The sequence below is a fragment of the Podarcis bocagei genome, assembly GCF_964188305.1.
Source record: "Podarcis bocagei genome assembly, chromosome: 14".
Classification (NCBI taxonomy): Eukaryota; Metazoa; Chordata; class Lepidosauria; order Squamata; family Lacertidae; genus Podarcis; species Podarcis bocagei.
The window spans coordinates 6092770-6114157 of record NC_138139.1 but is presented as its reverse complement, the minus strand read 5'-3'; the positions used below and the strand labels follow the sequence as shown (position 1 = coordinate 6114157).

The 21388-nt window shown below is 48.3% G+C and overlaps 1 protein-coding gene across 2 annotated transcripts in view; it reads left to right on the top strand.

The window, feature by feature from the left end:
* LOC308573556 (tetratricopeptide repeat protein 24-like) overlaps nt 1–21388 on the top strand; it is a 33604-nt gene that overhangs the window by 3875 nt on the left and 8341 nt on the right. The window contains exons 1-6 of one of the 2 annotated variants that reach the window (XM_081170649.1): nt 4147–4403; nt 6624–7318; nt 10172–10387; nt 13125–13253; nt 15679–15800; nt 20519–20623. In XM_081170649.1, the coding sequence (XP_081026775.1) occupies nt 4378–4403; nt 6624–7318; nt 10172–10387; nt 13125–13253; nt 15679–15800; nt 20519–20623 (1293 nt within the window). In that variant the 5' untranslated portion in view covers nt 4147–4377. Of the gene's footprint in view, nt 1–4146; nt 4404–6623; nt 7319–10171; nt 10388–13124; nt 13254–15678; nt 15801–20518; nt 20624–21388 lie in introns of those variants that run through there. The other variant, XM_081170650.1, reaches the window with a different exon arrangement.

Genomic DNA, 21388 nt, shown 5'->3' with positions numbered 1-21388 from the left:
AGTGGTATGTGCGCTCCAAGTCATGCCCTGTTCGATAGCTACTCCCAAAAACCTGAATTCCGCCACCCTCTCCACCCGTTCCCCGTTGATATACAAGGGCTGAATGTCCGCCTTTTTTTTCCTGTAATCCACCACCAATTCCTTGGTCTTAGCCGTATTAAGAGCCAGATTGTTCTCTCCACACCAAACACAGAGCCGCTCCACCTCGTCCCGATAGGCGGACTCATCCCCTCCTGAAATGAGCCCTACCACCGTAGTGTCATCAGCAAACTTGATGATTTTGTTGCTGGAATAGATGGCTGTACAGTCATACGTATAGAGAGTGTAGAGCAGGGGACTCAACACACAACCCTGTGGTGAGCCGGTGTTAAGGCTAAGGGCTGTGGACATGTGTGACCCTACTCTAACCCTCTGAGAACGTTCTGACAAAAAATCCAAAACCCAGAGACAGGTGGAGTTGGAGAGTCCAATCGCCTCTAGCTTGGACACCAGTCTATGGGGGAGGATAGTGTTAAAAGCAGAGCTAAAATCCACAAACAGCAGCCTCACATAACTCCCCGGCTGCTCCAGATGGGACAGAGCAGCATGGAGAGTGGTATTGATGGCGTCTTCTGTGGATCTATTTGCTCTGTATGCAAACTGGTAGTTGTCAAAAGTTGATGGAAGACAGGAAATAATGTGACGGCGCACCAGTTTCTCAAAACACTTCATGATGATTGGAGTCAGTGCAACTGGTCTATAGTCATTCAAACTACTGATTGTGGATTTTTTAGGCAGAGGGACAATAGTTGACGACTTCAGGCAGGGTGGGACAATAGACTGGTGTAAGGACTTATTGAAGATCTTAGTAAAGACCCTCGCCAGCTGATCCGCACAGCCCTTCAACACCTTTCCAGTGATTCCATCAGGTCCAGCCGCCTTCCTCGGATTCACCATCCTCAAAACCTGTCTCACCTCATGTTCCTCTACCGTGAATGAGGGGCCCCTATGGGCTGGTGGCTGTAATACCGGCGTCTCAGGTGGCTCCTTCTCGAAGCGAGCAAAGAAGAGGTTAAGCTCCTCCGCCAGCAAGGGGTCACCGTCGACAGCACCAAGGTTAGGTTTGTAGTTGGTAATATGTTGAATCCCCTGCCACATCTGTCTTGTGTTGTTGCTCCTTAAATTATCCTCAATCCTCAGCCTATAATCCAATTTTGCCCGTCGAATACCCCTCCTCAAGTTTGCTCTTGCTACACTGTAAAGCTGCACCTCGCCTGACCTGAAAGCCCTGTTCCTTTCCCGCAACAGGCACTGGACCTCTCTATTCATCCAGGGTTTCTGATTGGGGTAAAACCGGATGGATTTGTTTACAGTGACAGTGTCTGTGCAGTGATTGATATAGCACAGAACTGCCGCCGTGTGCTCCTCCAGGTCTGAACTATCGAAAATATCCCAATTGGTTCTCTCAAAACAGTCCTGCAGCTGGTGAATAGCACCTTCAGGCCAGATTTTAACAGATTTTAATATTGTGGGAGCCCGTTTCCTGACTGGGATATATGCTGGTACCAGGAACAGAGACATATGGTCGGACTGGCCCAAGTGTGGCAGCTGTAAAGCCCTATAGCCGTGATTTACATTCGAATAAACTTTATCCAGTGTCTTGTCCCCTCTTGTGGGACATTTCACATGCTGATAGAGCGTTGGGAGCACTGTTTTAAGTTCAACATGGTTGAAGTCTCCCGCAATGATGTGCACAGCTTCAGGATACTTGTCTTGCTGGCTGCTGATAAGGTCCTGCAGGCATCCCAAAGCCAAGTTGGCATTGGCATCTGGTGGCACGTACACACCAGTTAACATAACAGCTGTGAACTCCCTAGGGAGATAGGCTGGTCTACATTTAACAGCCACATATTCCAAATCCGGTGAACAGTGACTGCCCACAGTCTTCGAATTTTTGGACCAGCATTTGTTCACATATACACACAGCCCCCCTCCTTTGGTTTTTCCGAAGTCCATGCTTCGGTCATGACGATGTACCGCACAGCCTTCCAACTGAATAGCTGTGTCTGGTATGGACGGTTGAAGCCATGTCTCAATGACAAATAAAACGCAGCAATCTTTTACAAGGCTGTTCTTTGCTGCCTGCAGCCTCAATTCATCCATCTTGTTGGTAAGAGATCTCACATTAGCAAGAAATATGCTAGGGAGCGGTGGTTTAGATGGACTCCTCTGCAATCTTACCAGGACGCCAGCCCGACAACCTCGCTTTTGCCTCCTGTCTCTACGCCGCCTTCGCCTCCTCCCTGGAGGCATAGTAATCCATGGAGAGCCCGGTGGCCTGGCTACTCCCACAGGAACATTATCTGGGCGAAAATAATCAGCTCTTACAGCTTGTTCACACTGTAACCCGACCTTCAGAAGTTCCTGCCTGCTGTAAATCTTTCTTGCCCGGCCAGACATACTCAGACCAAGTAAAAATAATAAAAACAAAACAAAACGCTGAGGGAGAGCACTAAGCCACAGCGTCTATGCGCGCTGCCATCTTGTATATCTTGTATCTGGTTACTGGCTATTAGATTCCCATTAAACCACTCCTTTCCTTATTCGCTTGTTCAAGGCTGAATTAATTTACGGTCCTCTTCACAATCAGGAAGGTGCAAATCCCGTGTAGACAAATGGCATCCCAAAGCCAGCGCCCTACAGCAGCTGAACTGTCAGTTGGACTTTAACTGCCAGTTGGACTTTACCTGGCTACTCCCACAGGAACGTTATCTGGGCGAAAATAATCAGCTCTTACAGCTTGTTCACACTGTAACCTGACCTTCAGAAGTTCCTGCCTGCTGTAAATCTTTCTTGCCCGGCCAGACATACTCAGACCAAGTAAAAATAATAAAAACAAAACAAACAAAACAAAACGCTAAGGGAGAGCACTAAGCCGCAGCGTCTATGCGCGCCGCCATCTTCATCACATCACATAAAGGTGTCAAAGTTAATTTAAATGGACAGATTATTTGACAGTCCAAGATAAATACCTCACACGCTTTCCCTGTGAAAGCCCCCTCTCTCAAAAATGACCAAATTTACAGGCTGTTACTTGGTTGCGTTTTGCCACAGGCCACTGCTAAATTGTCCATGTCTGGAAGTATCCTTGAAGGCAGATGTTCCAGCCTCAGCCAGCTGCTGTTGGGACCAGCCTTGTCTCCTTGTGCTGCTTGCTGTAGCTTTCCTGGTCCACCCCCATAGGTCTTCCCCAGAGAGAAGCCATTGCTTTGTGTTTACAGCAGGATCCCATCCAACGTAGACCCTAAAGAGACCTCTTTTGCTTAGGGCCCTGCAGATAATCTCGCTCCCAACTGAAGACCTGGATAAACCAGACTGGATTCAGAGCCCCCTTTTAGGGATTCCTCAGGAACCCCACCGATCCAATTCCAAGCCCTGCCTTGATCTCCACCCTCACCCATGTCCCCCTCCCCCTGACAGGCCTCAGGAGTGAAGGCAGCAGAAGCCCAGAGTAGTGCTCATTTGACTGCCATGGGTCTACCTAGGAGGAGAGAAGCCCGGCAAAAGAGCAGGTAGCCATGCAGCTGGCAATGGCTAGCAACCTCCCCTTCTCCTCTCCCTACAGCTCTGTGTCTTTAGCCTCCACACCATGTCCTGGTCATGTACATGTAGTACATGTGAAAAGGATGTAGGGGTCTTAGTGGACCACAAGCTTAACATGAGTCAACAGTGTGATGCAGCAGCAAAAAAAAGGCTAATGCTATTCCAGGCCGGATCAACAGAAGTAGAGTGTCCAGATCAAGGGAAGTAAGAGAACCACTCTATTCTGCCTTGGTCAGACCACACCTGGAACACTGTGTCCAATTCTGAGCACCACGGTTTAAGAAGGATGTTGACAAGCTGGAGCACGTACAGAGGAAGGCAGCCAAGATGATCAAGGGTTTTTAAACCAAGCCTTATGAGGAATGGTTGGCAGTGGCGTAGCGTGGGGGTGCAGGGGGGGCCAGCCGCACCGGGCGCAACATCTGGTTAGGGTTAGGGGGCGCAAATCCACGGGTTAGGGGGCGCAAATTACTTGCCTTGCCCCGGGTGCTGACAACCCACGCTACGCCACTGATGGTTGGAGCTGGGTATGTTTAGCCTGGAAAAAAGGAGACTGAGAGGAGATAGGATAGCCATCTTCAAATATCTCAAGGGCTGTCACGTGAAAGACGGAGCAAGCTTGTTTTCTCCTGCTCTGGAGGGCAGGACTCGAACCAATGGCTTCAAGTTACAAGTAAGGAGGTTCAGACCAAACATTAAGAAGAACTTTCTGGCAGTAAGAGCTGTTCAACCACGGAGTGGACTCCCTTGGGAGGTGGTGGACTCTCCCTCCTTGGAGGTTTTTAAGCAGTTTGGATGGCCATCTGTCATGGATGCTTTAGGTGAGATTATCTGCATTACAGGGGCTGGACTAGATGACCTTTGGGGTCCCCTCCAACTCTACCATTCTATGCACAGTTTACTATCTTTGCATCCCTAAACTCATGAGGCGTGCCACTGAGCATGAAGGATTAATGTTCACCCCACACCTTCCAGACCATGTGTGGCTATTTTTCAGCTCCCGCTTCCCCAAGACAGACATGGCCATTCTCGGTGTCCTTCCTGTAGGGTCTGCCATGGACTTTTCCACCAACCCTGAGGTTTCAGAGTCCCATTCCTGTGCCATAGTGACCACAACAACATTGCTATAGCCATCTTGAGTTATCGAAAGGAATTGCAACTCGTCCTCCTTGATATATGCTGTTTTCCTCCACCCCTTTTGCAGAGAATTTTGCCTCCTCTCCCAGAATCATTCTCCCTCTCTCTCTCTTACACACACACATGCAGATACAGACCAAAATAGCTCCCTGGAAAGGCATTTAAGCAACCAAAGATAATCCACCAGAGCCAGGAAATCGAGAGGATTCCCACTGCACAGATCATAAATGGTGCTGCTTCCTTTATTGACCACCCCCCATCAATTAACTATTTTTAATCAAAGTCTAGTTTGCACAACAGCCATGCAAGCTGGAAAGCATGATGATGGGAAACAAGGCTCTCCAGCTCATTACATAATTATCAATCAAAACGTATGTTTATAGCAAACATTTAATGAGGAACTAATGAGCTCCCTGGATAGCTGAAGCTAATATTATGCCAAAATCTGCATCTCTCTCTTCAAAAGTTCCTTTTTTCTTTCTGCTGACTTGTTTGCATTACCTGTCAGTAATGTTCTCATGGAAGACACGTGTTAGTTCATAATATTCCTCACTTTTTCTGCTCCCTTTTGCCTGTTAGAAATCATTTTAAAGCTACGTTGTGGGGAGTGGGCAAGAGAAACAAGTATGGGATAATAAAATGCATGTACGAAAAATGGAAGGCACAGACACCAGCTGGACAGCTCAGTTGGTTAGAGCTCAGTTGGTACTGAGAACGCCAAGGTTGCAGGTTTGATCACCATATGAGACAGCTGCATATTCCAGCCTCGCAGAGGGTTGGACATCCTCAGGGTCACTACCAGCTCTACAACTATGATTTTATAACCTCTTGACACAGATCGTTTGAAACGGCAACATACAAATATAGCTACATGATGTATTCTCACTGCAAGATCAGTGGGAAACTGAGGAATCAGACAAGATGGTGAGATCTCTGTGTAACATCCTGATGATCTTTGGAATTCTCTGCCACAAGGTGTAGTGATGATGGCCCCTGGTTTGGGAGCTATAAAAAAGGGGAGTGGTTTGGGAGCTATAAAAAGGGGGAGTGGGGCAAATAATAAAGCTGGGGGGGACCATCCATGAAGGTCATCTTGCCTGACCAAATGGAGGAAGAGAGGAAAGTGGCACCTCCATCTTCTGAGAAGGGTGCCTTATTTGGACAGCTTGCACCCTGGAAGGGCTGGGTGCTGATGCCAGCCATGGGCCTCCCTTACATTTGTTTTTCTGACCCATCACTGGGAGGTGGGAGGTGGTTACCTAGAGCCAGGGTCTGTGCCTTCCTTGAAAAGCAGTCTAGACACCTTCACCCCGGTATGGCTCCCCTTTATCACATACACAGCCCAACAAGACAACGACAAAAACCCACCAACAACATACAAATCAGTATGGCTAACCTGATCCAAAACACCCACCCACCCCACTCACACATGAAAATAAAGACCACCACAGCCAACAACAAATGAACAACCACACCCTAGGCCAACCCCAACCTCTCTCACCACCAAAGGAACACAAGCGAACAACAAAGAACCTACACAAACAACGCTGACACCAAACCCTACATATAGTAAGTAAAATAGAAACACCGTCGCCTGACCCCACCCCCACCCATCTTTCCCCCCCTCCACCTCTTTCCCCCTTTTTCTTCCCAATGTCTCAACAAATGAAACTGATTTGTAAAAATGTTACATGGGGGAAAAATATGAGAGAGACATTGCAAACACTTTTGTAAAACAAGAAAATCTTTAATACAAAAAGAAGGGAAAAAGAATTTGAAATTAACAACAACAAAAAAGAAAAGAAAAGAAAAGCAGTCTAGATTTTTTTTTAAAAAAACCTAAATATGCAGATAAACTGTGCTTCAAAGTGCAGATGGTTGTGATGCTCTGCTTCCTTTTGCAGTTCCCCTTCCACTGCCCCTTCGGAAGAGATGGCCTCTGCTCCTCCGATCTCTGGCTCTGTCGGAGACCAGCCTGTGAGCCAGCTGGGCTCTGTCCAAAGTGAAATGCAAAGGCTGTTGAAGGCGGGTATATGTCTTTTCAGCAGCAATGAGGAAGGCCAGGCTTTGGCTGCCTTCAAAAAGGCATACAGACTCTCGGGTAGCCTCTCTGAGCCACGCTCCAAAGCCAAGTGTCTCTTCAACCTCGGGGCGGCTTACGTTGCCACCGGCAAGCCCCAGAAGGGCCTCAAGTGCCTGTTGAAGGCCAAGGAGCTCGGAGCCGAGGAGAAGGATGGCGACCTCTCCTTCAACATGGGCGCTGCTTACGACGACATGAGAGAATACACAAAAGCCGCAGAGTTCTACGGAAAGGCCATCCAGGAATACAGCACAAATCAAACGCAAAGCACAGCCAATGCCCTGATCAAGCTGGCCTATTGCCTGGTGAGCACAGGTGACGTGGAGTCAGCCGCACAGTCTTTTCGCCTGGCCGGCCAGGCCTACCAGAGAGTGCAACTCCCAGAAGATGCAGCCATGGCTATGAGGGAGGCAGCAAATTACTTCCTGCGAAGCCCAGTGTACTCCCCAGACGACGTCTTGGAGAGCTTGCAGGCCTGCAGCCGGTTGTGCACCAAGATAAGGAACCAGGAACTGCTGGGTATAGCTAAGTACCTCCGTAGTCCCCATTGGGTCTCCTTAAGGAAAAATCCTGCCACCCCAGAAATCTCAGGGGGCTGCCAGAGTGCCCTCTAGCCAGATGAGCTACTCTGCCTTTGGGACCCAGTTCCCACCCTTGATCTCAGCAGGAATGGGGATTCCCAAATGAAGGCTTTTTGATAGACAAGTATTAAGATGAATCAGAAGACGAAATCTCATGCCTAGGGACAGTGTGTGAGAGACAGATGTACTAGCACATTATTCAGCTAGAATGGCTCCAAGGGCAACTTACATATGGTCATTAAAAATAAGATTGTCCCTGTTCACATGTTTACAATGGGCACATCACAAAGGGAAAGGAGGGGGAGGGAAGAGGGAAGCAGGCAAATAGGCTAGGGTTACCAGACGTCCCCGGATTCACCAATCTGTCCCCGGACAAAATCTGTCCCCGGAATGTCCCCGGATTTTAATTAATGTCCCCTGATTTATGCCTGGGGGCTTCCGGTGAGGCAACACGGTGGGTGCCATGGCAGCGAGCAGCACTGGAGGTCCTGACCATGTCAAAGTTCCAGCCAGCCAATCTGCTGGCGGGGGGGGGGCTATTTAAACCGAGGCGCGAGCCAGAGAGCTTCCTTCTGACTCACTTCCTCGATCAACACTTGCCCCGAAATCGCACAGAGACTCTTCTGCTGCAGGCTCTGCACACCCGAGTTTGGGGGGGGGGTGAGCAAGGCTCTGAAGCGGTGAAGAAGAAGAGGAGAAGCCTAGAAAAGAGCTCTGCTGCGTTGCAAGAGAGAGAGAGAGAGAGAGAGAGAGAGAGAGAGAGAGAGAGAGAGAGAGAGAGAGATGGAGCCTTGTGTGTGTGTTTTAATGCGTGTTTTCCCAAGACCAGCGAGCACCTTTAGTCGATCTCTCCCCCCGCAAACCTCTTTTTGGGGGGCATTTGTGTGTTTGTAGATGGGAGATGGGCTTCTCCGCCTGCCTTGTGTCGAGATGCACACCCCCTAAAAAAGGTCAAGAACCCTGGGCAACCCTTTCCTAAAATAATGAAGCATGAATTTTTTTTAAAAAAGGGCCCCCGGATTCCTTGGGAAAAATCTGGTAACCACAAAATAGGCACCAATTACAAAAGCTACATATTTTCCAGAGTCTCTAGCAGCAAAAACAACAAAGATCCTTGTGGTACCTTAAAATCTAACAAATTTATTATGGCATGAGCTTTTGTGAATTACAGTGGTGCCTTGCAAGACGAAAAGAATCCGTTCCGCGAGTCTCTTCGTCTTGTGGTTTTTTCGTCTTGCGAAACAAGCCCATTAGTGGCTTAGCGGGCTTAGGGGATCAGCTGATAAGCGGCTTAGCAGATCAGCTGATAAGCGGCTTAGCGGATCAGCTGATAAGCGGCTTAGCAGCTTAGAAAAGGGGGGGGAACCCGCAGGAACTCGCAAGACATTTTCGTCTTGCGAAGCAAGCCCATAGGAAATTCGTTTTGCGAAGCACCTCCAAAACGGAAAACCCTTTCGTCTAGCGGGTTTTCCGTCTTGCGAGGCATTCGTCTTGCAGGGCACCACTGTATAGCCCACCTCTGCAGATGCATGAAGTGTTATCCTGAGTTGCAGTTATATTATATACCTGGCTGTGTTGGGGGAAGGAGGGGTAGTTCTTCAAATGACCAGCTTGAATGGGAACAGGGAGAGGAAGGTCCTGATGGAGCTGGTCTTGCAGCAGAGAGGATGGAGTGGCCCTTCCTGTCTCTTCCTGTGCACTGCAAGGAGAATCTTGGCTTGACTTCCTGCAACCTGGTGCCCTGTAGATGTTTTGGACCATTACTCCCATCAACCCCGGCCTGCACAGCTAGGGCTGCTAGGAGCCCGGCTGGTCAGGCTGGGGGCAGATGGAAGTTGTGGTCCAAAACATTTGGAGGGCACTTGGTTGGGAAAGCCTGGCCTAGCAGGATGCTACTCTAATTGCCTCTCATTCTCCAATAGGGGTGCCAACTTGAATAAAATATTAGGGTGGCCCAGGTAAGCCCCTCACAAGATGCAGCTCACACACGCCTTTTGAATGGCAATGTCCATCAACTTCCGGGGGGGCCTGCCCTCTCAAATATTTTATTGGGGTGCGAAGGGGCCTTGGCCCCTAGGAGTTGACTCCTATCTTCCAGTCATAGCTAGAACTCACACTGACGCTACAATGCTAAGAGAACTTCTGCAAGAAGAGGACGCTGAAGGTTCTTTAAGTGCTGTATTTTTTGCTCCAAAAGATGCACCTAGTTTTTAGAGGGGGGATGCCAGAAAAAAAAAATATTCTTTAAAGGGAGCGCTGAGCAGAGTCTGTATGCATCCCAGGCTCTGCTCAGCGCTCCCTTTCACAAGCCGTGTGGAGCGTCCCTTTCACTGACGGGCTGCCCTTCTCCCTCCTCGGGGAAAAGCCCCCAAGAGCCGCACACACACTCCATGCAGCTCTTTAAAAGGAGCACTGAGCAGAGCCTCCCACCTGCATTCGCTCCATAAGACGCACACACATTTCCCCTTAATTTTTAGGAGGGAAAACGTGTGTCTTATGGAGTGAAAAATACGGTAACTGAAGATGGCCTGTTTCAAGTAGGGATGGGGGCTTTGCCACTTTTTGAGTGGGAGGGGCATCCTCTGAGCCTTTTCTACACCCAGGGGCCCTTTAAGTCTAGGGGCAAGGGGGACGCTCCATCCCAGTGGAAAGGCCCAATCTTTGGGGAACACATTTCCTCTGAGTCTTGCTCCCTTCAACTGTGCAATGCCTACAAGGTCCTGCTTGATCAGTTGGAAAGATCCCAAGCTCCAGCTAATGGCGGGTTTTCTCCCACCACTTTGGCTCTCAGGCAAACTCTACAATCACCTGGGGCTGCACTATGCGGAAATGAGGTGCTTCCAGCAGGCAGAGCAGCACTTTGAAGCAGCTCTCCGCCTTTGCAGCGGGAAAGGCTTTTCGGTGCGGAAGAAAGCTGTCCTGTTGCAGAACCTGGGGGCTGCCTGCAATGCCCTGGAGTGCTTCGACAGGGCCCTGCGGTACCACAGCGAAGCAGCTGACATGTACGGTGAGTTGCATTGGGCTAGGTTTTTTTAAGCCAAATTATTCAAGTCTGAAAAACACATTGCTGTACCAATACATAGAGAATGATGTGACATAAACAAAAAACTTAAATTATTGTCCCTATTCATATTACTGTTAAAGATAAACAAAATACCTACTTCTTAATACAAACTTTTATAATATTTGGTTGTTTTGATCACATCAAATAATTAATTGCAATGTTTATTTTGTTCACATATCTTTGCATGTCATTGTCTGTTAATTTCTGCTCAGCTTTGTTTGCCAATTGGGCCTCTGTCTGTCTGCTAACAAAGCTTGTGGGTCACTGGTCTCATCTGTGGGGCGCTGTGCTTGTTCAATTCATTTCCACTCCTTCTTACCTAGAATGTTACAATCCCTGTTTGAAAACATGTCCTCCCTGAGTTTCTAGGCTGGGGTATGGATTGGCCAAGTGGCTTTGCAGAGATTTGAAAGACTTAGAAGCTGGAAGTCCCTGGTCCCACCACCACACCACCCATTGTGCCTCTTTCTGCTGGAAAGAGCCATGGGAGGCTACACAGGGCTCCTTGGTAAAGGGAGGTGGGGTGTTCTTTGCTTTCCATTCTGCCCTATTTGCAAGGAGGGCTTCAGATTCTAAGCTCATGTGGTGGGAGCCAGTTTCTCATGGCTGCCTCTTGCAGGGGAGAGACAGGAAGAGGTGGAGCTTGGGCGACACCATAAAGCAGTGGTGGCCAAACTTGGCCCTCCAGCTGTTTTGGGACTACAATTCCCATCATCCCTGACCACTAGTCCTGTTAGCTAGGGATGATGGGAGTTGTAGTCCAAAAACAGCTGGAGGGCCAAGTTTGGCCACCACTGCCATAAAGCAAGCACTGGTTGAGAGACAAAAAAAATGTCCTTATTTCTGCCAGGCTGCCTCCTTAGGCTAAATTAATCCCACAGCCCACCTCCGCTGGCTGACAGCCACACTCTTCAAGGCCTCAGGAAGACAGCACTCAGTCCCACCACGGGCTCCCTGGCATTCTCCTCCTCCACCAAGTGCTGCCCTCCAAACTGCAGGGGTGATGCACCCTAATAAACCACTTCCAGCCACTGAAAGCTCCTCCTCCCTTCTCCACCCTCTCTGTGCCTGTGTGAGCCGCAACAGGTAAATGGAACCTTCCGTTTCAGAGGCAGCCTACCTCAGAATATTGGGGGCATGCAACAGGGAAATGTTCTTGCTCTTGTGCCTTGCTTGTGGGCTTGACACAGGCATTTAGCTGGCCTATGTGGAAAATAGGATACTGGGCTAGAGAGGGACAAATGACTGGTGTTAGAAACTGAGATATGAAAGCTGGGAGCTAAATGGCACCTTAAACCTAGGTTATGGGCACAACAATGGAATGTCTAGGCACACTTTTTTAATAACAAGAATACAAAGCTGAAAATGAATGAACTGCAACTAAAATTTTATGTTCATGATCTAGTCTATCCCCTGTCCACCCCCCTAATATTCATAAGAGGGTCTCTTCTCCAGTCTTCAGAGTGGTGGCTTTCTAAAACAAAAGCTCAAAAACTTTGCAGGTGTCAGGATTTTTACTTTTTGAAATATGGCAACCTTAAGAAATTGCTCACACTAATGAAATTCCCTGTTGCAAAATGCGCCTAGGACAATGGGAGTTTCAAACACTGCAAATGACTATACCCATGAAGCAAACAGACTGTAATGCAGAGGTAGGATCTGAATACCAAAAACCAAAACACTCTTTTGTCTTCTTTCTTGCTGCAAGACAATGCCCATTTTAAGGAAAGGCACAAGTGAGGAAACGCCTAACTGGCCCATGACCATACCAAGTGAGTAGAGGCAGAGGTCAATTCTGACACTTAACTTTCCTACACGCTTGAAAACTCTGTGTCTGAGGGGTTCTTTTCCCCCTCTGGAGTTTTTTTCCAATGAAGACACACTCTTTAAAGCAAAGGACTCATCCACACTTACCGGTACCTTTTGCCCTGTGTCTTCACAGACACAAGTCCATGTTTTCCCAGTCTGTGTCCAAGAGATTTTTATATATTTTTTTTGTCCTGCTGCTTTCCCCAGAAAAACCTGATCTTCCCTGCTGAATCAGAGCAAATCACAATTTGGGTTTTCCGAACTTGCTGCTTGTTACACTTGAGCTTTAAAGAGTGGGTTTTGGTGGGGAAAGCTCTGGGGCAAAAAGGAGCACTCAGACTTGGAGCTTTAAAGTGCAGACCTGTGTCTGGAAACAGCGGGGCAAAAGGTAAGTGGGGATCAGCCATGAGCCTCAATCATGAAAACCCCCCTGCAAATTGGTTCCCTTTCCACTTCTTTACCCTGTCTGAAATGTCAGAAGCCAGAGCAGATGGCTGTATAAGGCTTCCAGTGAAGCATGTAGATCTCTTTGCTTCAATTCTCAGCAAAACAGTCAAATAAGAGACGGTATGGTGATTTGTATAATATATGCAGATTGCAGACCGTAGCTTTCATTGGGGCATGATTTTGGTCACTCTGATGCAGAATTCCAAGCCTGCAGGACTCAGGAGCCCTCACTGCCCCTGTGGCAGATTCGCTCTCACGCCTACAGAATTGCATAAGGCTAAAATGTCCCCTGCTAGGGATGTTTTCAGAACAATATCCATTCGGGGAAAGTTTCTAGAGTTCTGGGAAGGGGCTGGATCCATTTGCCAAGCTGCTGACATCATCCATGCTGGATCTTTTTTCTTTTTTTCCCTTTTTTTGCCAGGGGCACTGGGAGAGAGGGCTGCTCAGGCGCAATGCCACTACAATTTGGCCACTGCTCATGGCCAGCTGAAAAACTACGACATGGCTGGATTTTACTCCCAGCAGGCGCTGAAGGCTTTTGTGGATGCAGGTAAGTGACTGTGGTGAAGCCCACCTTATATACAGTGGTACCTTGGGTTACAGACGCTTCAGGTTACAGACGCTGCTAACCCAGAAATAGTACCTCGGGTTAAGAACTTTGGTTAAGGATGAGAACAGAAATCGTGCGGCGGCGCAGCAGCAGCGGGAGGCCCCATTAGCTAAAGTGGTACCTCATGTTAAGAACAGTTTCAGGTTAAGAACGGACCTCCAGAACGAATTAAGTTCTTAACCCAAGGTACAACCACTGTATCAGGTCAGTCCTTTGGTGCCTATGATCCAGTATGACCCACTCCAGCCATCTCCAACCAGGTGCTCTCCCAATGACTGGATGATAACTCCCCTTGGCCCCAGCCTGAGTCAGGGGTGATGGGAGTTGTGGTCCAAAACATGTGCAGAGTGCCCAGTTGGGGAAGGCAGGTCCACTCTGATTGGCAGGGGCTCTCCAGAAACACCTACTGATCCTACTGTATTAGCTAGCGTGGGATGCTGGGGCCCTTCTGTGTGCAAAGCAGAGAGCCAGTGGTGGTGTGGTGGTTAGAGGGCCAGACTAGGAGCTGGGAGACCCAGAGAGAGAAGATTAGGAGGAGGTGCCCACTGCTGAAGGGGCAACAGGCTTAAGGGAGCAGTTCAGACTCTGAGGAGGAGGCGGAGGAGAGGGGTCAAGGGACTGCTGAAGAACCCCAGGAGTCTCCCTCTCCTGTGTGACAAGCTCTCCTCCCCCCTGGTCTCCCAAGAATCCACAGAGTAATGAGAAGAGCAGACCAAAGAGCAGAGGTGCACAGACGCAGTTTTAGGCTGCTTGGGAAACACCCAGGAGAGGAGGAGGCTTAGAGAGGATGGCTGGCAGGGACCTTCAGTCCTGACCCCTGCTCCATAGGGGCAAGACCTCCTGGAGAGAGTTGCTGGGACCACTAGGCTGAGTTGTAGGTCCGTTTCCTTGAATAAAGAGTTAACTTTGCTGACAACGGAGATCTGCTTCCTTCATTGCTGACTCCAGCCCTGACACTGCAGGCTCCAGGCTAAGATCATGAACTACAAGTAGGTTTGGGACAGAGTTACGTTAACCTCCAGGAGAGCTCATACTAAGCAATTTGAGAGACAGAACAGGCAGGTGGGACCAGCAGCAAACTGTTGCAATGTTACATGCATGCCACCTCACCTGTTTTCAGAACACTCTACAGTATTCCATTTTGCCTTCTCCCTGGTTTTCCATCCTCCTGGGCCCCCAATTGACCTGTTCTGTAGGTATTGTTCATTGAGCTGTTAGTCCCCTGCGCCCCAAAAGCCTTTTTGTACTTCTGCACACCTTGCCATTCGCTCCATGCCTGCTAGTATCTCCTCCTCCCTCTTGTGCTTGGGTACTGCTGCTTTGGCTACACAAGAATCCACACACAGGAAATGAGTTCTCTGTAAGTACAGTGGTGCCTCGCAAGACGAAAAGAATCTGTTCCGCGAGTCTCTTCGTCTTGCGGTTTTTTCGTCTTGCGAAGCAAGCCCATTAGCGGATTAGCGCTATTAGCGGCTTAGCGGTCTTAGCGGGTCAGCTGATAAGTGGTTTAGCGGATTAGCGGATTAGCTGAGAAGCGGCTTAGCAGATCAGCTGATAAGCGGCTTAGCGGATCAGCTGTTAAGCGACTTAGCGGCTTAGGATCAGCTGATAAGCGGTTTAGCGGCTTGGGGAAAAGGGGGGGAAAGGGGAAAAAACCCCGCAGGAACTCGCAAGACATTTCCATCTTGCGAAGCAAGCCCATAGGAAATTCGTTTTGCGAAGCACCTCCAAAACAGAAAACCCTTTCATCCAGCGGGTTTTCCGTCTTGCGAGGCATTTGTCTTGCGGGGCACCACTGTATATAAGATGCAGCTGTTAGGGTTGTTGAGACATTTTGGAGTGTGAGTGAAGGAATGTTTTGGAGTGCAAAATGTGTCTGAATTTACACGGCCAGGGTGGAAGAAGGAACTCTCACTGTCCCTTGAAGGCCTCTGGGGCCAGCTGCCTTATTTCTGCTTGCAAAATGCAAATGGAACAATAAAACCTGTTTTATACAAATGGTAATTGAAAATCCTCTTAAATGTGGAGCAATGGGCTATTAAGAACTTCCAGCAACTCACCACTGCAAACCTTGTTTTTGCACTGATGTCTCCAGAAACCTACAATGCCTGCTGCCTGACAAGGAGGTGAAACTAAAAAAGGAGTAGTTTTGTATATTCCCGCTTGTAACTGGGCAGATTGACACTGTTTCACTTTGAAAAGTAGCTCAGCTCATATGCCAGCCAAAGACCTGGGCTAGTTGCAGATCAAAGTGTCCCCAATTCCAGGCAATAAACTACAAGCCATTGACCCTACGCTCCTCCTCATTCCATCCTGGACTTCCTGGCCCCTGTCCTGCAACTATTGGCTGTGTTTCTTCCTCCAGGTGACTCCTATGGTGAGGCGCAGGCCTGTGAACAGCTGGGCATGACTCACCTCTGCCAGGGCCACTTTGGTCCAGCCATCCGTTACTACAAACAAGCCCTGGCTCTGTTTGAAAAGTCAAAGGTACATTTGTGTTTGTCTGCCTTGTTTGCTTTGTACTGCATACAGAGGAGAAAGGCCTTCGAGACAACATCAGGAAGCTGCCCTGATTCTCCCTCCCCTCTCAGAGGGGCTTCTAAAACTACCAACCATGGAAGATAGTGTGGCACTGCCCATTCTTCAGAGTTTCTGCCTTCAGACCTCTTGAGCTTACTATGGGAGGCATATTCCCCTCCCCCTCTACTTGTGGGGACATCAGAAGAGCCCGGCTGCAGCTGGATCAATCCAAAGGGGACCTATCTAGTTCAGCATTGTGTTCTCACAGTGGGCAATCAGATGCCCATTGTGGGATGCCCACATGCAGGATATGAAGGCGGCAACAGTGCTTGTCCCTTTTTGCAATTGTTGGTCACCTGGTGATCAGAGCCCGGAAGTGCAAACAGATGAAAGGAAGAGTGGAATTTCCTTTCTACCCTGCTGGCACTGCTGCTGCTGCTGACTTTGGACAGCCTGCAACTGGGAGCACAAAAGAGACTTTCCCTCCTCATTTTGATGTTAATCATTCCCTGCCTTACCTTCCGGTGTACCAGTGCAAAAGTACCCAGAAATAAACCGCAGCAAGATTAGCCCAGTTCCAAGGCCAGGTGCCGCTCTGAAGTTGAAAGAACAGCGGATAGGAGGCCTGGCCTGTAGGGAGGGCAGAAGCTCAGTTGCCGTTCTCAGCTCCTTATTCTTAGGCCCTGGCTCTTTAATCACCTGAGAGGTGCAGAGGCAGCCTGAATATAGCCCTGTACCCTGAAAGCAGCACCAGATCACACCATCCAGTCCCATCTAGAGTCTGCACTATTTGAGGAATTACAAATAAGGGACAGAGGGAGACAGAATTGCCTTTCTCCTGGACAGAAAGAATCGACACCGAACTCTTATTGAATTTATTTTTATAGCTAGAGTTACAGCATTTTTATAAAAAAAAAGATTTAAGAGGGATCAGTATCACACACACCCCACAATTGCCATTATAGCTGACAAAGCAGAGATATATACACAAGTAATTAAAACAGTTTAAATACCCAGGAGAACAACCAACCTTCTAATGACAAGAGGATCATTAAATAAAATAAAAACCCAAAGAACAAAACTGTAGCTTAATGAGCACAGACCAAAGCAGCTTGTGCAATTGGGCCATTTATCAATAATAATAATAATAATAATAATAAATTTTATTTATATCCCGCCCTCCCCAGCCAAAGCCGGGCTCAGGGCGGCTAACAACAATAAAATAATCAATCAAATAATCACACAATCTAAAAATTTCATTATAAAAATTAATTAAATCAAATTGATGGCAACCAATTAAGTAGAATTATGTGCAGGTTGCCAGAGGAGGGAGTCAGGCTGCGCCCTGACCAAAGGCCTGGCGGAACAACTCTGTCTTGCAGGCCCTGCGGAAAGATGTCAGGTCCCGCAGGGCCCTAGTCTCTTTTGACAGAGCATTCCACCAGTTTGGAGCTGCAGCCGAGAAGGCCCTGGCTCTAGTTGAGGCCAGCCTAACCTCTCTGAGGCCTGGGACCTTGAGGATGTTATTATTTGCAGACCGTAGGTTTCTCTGTGGGGCATACCAGGAGAGGCGGTCCCGTAGGTACGAGGGTCCTAGGCCGTATAGGGCTTTAAAGGTTAAAACCAGCACCTTAAACCTGATCCTGTACTCCACCGGGAGCCAGTGCAGCTGGTATAATACCGGATGAATGTGCTCTCGCAGCGAAGACCCCATAAGGAGTCTCGCCGCGGCATTCTGCACCCAAGGGCTGGATTCTGCTGTCCGTTGGACGGATAGGCCCTGCCCCACATCTAATAGTGCCTATCACTGCCAACCCCTCCAGAAGCAGACAGCATCACTGGGAAGGTGAGCAAGGAGGAAGCAATTCTTGCATGGCCCAGGAAAGGTGCTATCCCAGAGTCCACTGGGGGAGGGAAAGATGGCTGGCCTTAGACATATGAACACCAGAACTTCCTTACAGAAACAGACTGAAGTCCAGGATAATCCAGCACCCAAATTCCCAGAGTAGGCAAAGAGATGCTTCTGGGAGCTTTAGAAGCAGAAGATAGGAAAGGGGCCCATATTGTAGCACCCTGCTTGTGGTTAACGCTTAGCTGGAATGAAATATTCAACGCAGCAATAGAGAAATTAAAATAATAATTTATTTGTCAGACAAATAAATGAGAGACACAGTGGTATATGGTTACCAAAGCTCTGCCCACTCCAGCCCTGATGGCCAGCACTTATATTTCCTCAGCCCAGCCCCCTTGCTCCTCCTTTGGCTGCCTCTGTCCAATCAGCCTGGTTGAAATTCCTATTGGCTGTTTGCTAGAACCAATCATAAAAGATACACCCATTTCCTATTACCTTTTATGGGAGACAAAGAGCTATATTTCCTTCTATCCATAAATGGCAGACAAGTAGCCATATATCTTACATTTGCCTCGACAAGGCACCTTAATTACCAGATCATCTTTGCCCTATTGCCCTATTGCCCTATTACCTCTTCACTCCAAAACAAATGGCTAAAACAGATGGCTCATGGTTTTAATTTTTATCTTAAACAGAGATCTTGGGTTCACCTTCTCACACACCATCAATGAAATAAGAATCTAACATAAGAATCTAACATTTCTTACTTTTTAAATCCTTTGCATAATTACATTAAGCCAATATATTTCATACATTAACATATATAGCTTTTTAGAAGAAAAGGAACTTAGTAAAAACAGTTTCCAAAAGCAACCCCTTAAATTTACACCCCCCTTTCAAGCCAGCTGCTGTTCCTATTAGCTCTTGCCCTTTAACCTTATGAAAATATGGCTCACGTCTAATGGGAGGCACCTAGTATTATTTTCTGTTAAACAATAAATCTCACTATTTACCAACTCTTAATTGTGTTTTTGCAGCTTGATTGTATTCTGTAATATGTATGGTCACTGTAACCTTTGCTCCCAGCCTGTAATTTCCTTTTACAACTTTGAGGTACTCATCTCCTGATAATGCTATAAATCAGAGGGGCGCTGTTTAGGAAGATAAACATCTGCCAAAGTACTTAGCCAGCTGGTTTCTGCCTGGCATGAAAGATACAAACATTTACAAATACCGTATTTTTCGCTCTATAACATGCACCCTACCATAACACGTGCATAGCTTTTAGAGGAGGAAAATCCGTAGGCATGCCACCCGTAGGCATTCCCTCCATAACACGCACAGACATTTCTCCTTACTTTTTAGGAGGAAAAAAGTGAGTGTTATGGTGCAAAAAATACGGTATATATTTTTAAGCTCATTTTAAAATACAGGTCTTGATCAGATGCCTCAGTATCAGGTGCAGGACATAGGAAGTGTGCCGTATACTGAGTCAGACCTTTGGGTCCATCTGGCTCAGTAGTGCCTACACTGACTGGCAGCAGCTCTCCAGGATTTCAGACAGAGAGCTCTCCGTGCCCAACCTGGGGATTGAACCCGGATCTTTCTGCATGCAAAGCAGATACTTTCCCACTAGACTACATCCCTCCCTTTCAGCATTATGTACAGAAGGGCCCAAGTTCTATTATTGGCATCTCCAGATAGACCTTAGGAGAATTCCTATCTGAAACCCCCCCTGAAGCACTGCCAATCAGTGTTCACCAGGGAGAGGGAGCCAGTGGCCTTCTGGATGCTGCTGGACTCCAACTCCCATCATCCCCCTGACCATGCTGACTAGGGCTAGTGGGAGCTGGAGAAGACCTACAGCAGCTGTGAGGCTCCCTGTTCCTGGTGTAGATGATTCTGAGCTTGATGGACCAAGGATCTGACCTGGTGTAAGGCAGTTTTCTAATGCCCCTAAGCAGCGCAAAAAGTCACTTCCTGGCATACCACTGAACATTTAGCCATCTCAGTTAATAGAGGCTGTTGGGCATCTCCTCACATTAAACCAGGGTAACTGGCCTGGTGCCCTCCATATGCTGCTGAGCTCCATTTTCCATCAACCCCAGCCAGCATGATCAAGAATGATGGAAGTTGCAGACCAACAACATCTGAAATGCTCCACGTTGATTACCCTGGGACTAGCTGCTTCCACTGGCAACTAAACACATTGCTTGGGTTGCTTGTTCAGGTGGGCTGGCCCTGAATAGGATTGGGGCCGTGGGGATGGGCTAATGACACAGTTGCAGGAGTATAGAGCTAGACCCTGCATAGATGTTTTTCGCGAGGGAGCCATCAGTTACAGGTTCTCTAGCCTAGCCATCTCCAATGCCATTTTCAGATTTGATCTGTGGCTATTTGGAGTCTCACTGAAATAATTGCCCAACCCAGCCTGGCCAGGGTAGAAAAAGGAGGAAGGCTGAATGGAGACTGAGTTGACCACAGAGTGCAGGAGACAAGCCACTCAGAGCCTTGGAAAAGGAAGAGGGGGAAGTTTTGTGTTTCTTAGGAAAGTGGAAGCCTCCAGAACCAGGATCCTCCGGTTAGAGGGGAAATGCCTGCCCTCCCCACTGTGGACAGTAGGAAGATGAACTTGGCTCATCTATCTCAATACTGTTGACACTGACTGGCAGCAGCTCTTCTGAGTGAACCTGTGACCTTCTGCATGCAACACAGGTGCTCTGCCCTGGACCTACGGCCACTTTCCCATGGTCGCTCTCGTGTTTGTCTCCCGCAATGATACATGCTGCATCTCTTTGGATCTTATTTCCTTCTCTTCTTCCCTCATTAACAGGAAGCATCTGAAATCCCTCGAAAACGGATCTGGGAGAAATTGGCTGCTGTCGCTAACTATCAAGCGAACGCAGAGGATGAGTTTGCAGATTCGGCAATAACAGATGTAAGAATTGCGGGGGGGGGCAAACATTTGCACAAATACTGCTGCTGTGCTGGGCCCACCTTGGCTCTTGAGGCTCCTCCTGCTTGTCCCAGTAGGGCAATAGGGCAAAGATGATCTGGTAATTAAGGTGCTTGGCCATTGGCTCAAAAGGGCAGCTGTCCCAGGGTGCCCCGGCTGAGCTCACCCCCACCTTCCATCCATGGAAGTCACTTGCTCCTGCTGTTCCTGTTCAGCTCACTCTAGGATAGCGGTTCTCAACCTGTGGATCCCCAGATGTTGTTGGACTACAACTCCCATCACCCGAGCTCTGGCCTTGCTGGCTAGGGGTGATAGGAGTTGTAGTTCAACAACATCTGGAGACCCACAGGTGGAGAAAGGCTGTTCTAGGACATGGGTAGGCAAACTAAGGCCCAGGGGCCGGATCCGGCCCAATCACCTAAATCCAGCCCACAGATAGTCCGGGAATCAGCGTGTTTTTACATGAGTAGAATGCATCCTTTTATTTAAAATGTGTCTCTGGGTTATTTGTGGGGCCTGCCTGGTATTTTTACATGAGTAGAATCTGTGCTTTTATTTAAAATGCATCTCTGGGTTATTTGTGGGGCATAGGAATTCGTTCTTTTGTGTGTGTTTTTTCAAAATATAGTCCGGCCCCCCACAAGGTCTGAGGGACAGTGGACCGGCCCCCTGCTGAAAAAGTTTGCTGACCCCTGCTCTAGGAAGTCATTGTCCCCTTTTTTGGCCTTTTCGTGAGTGATATTTAGG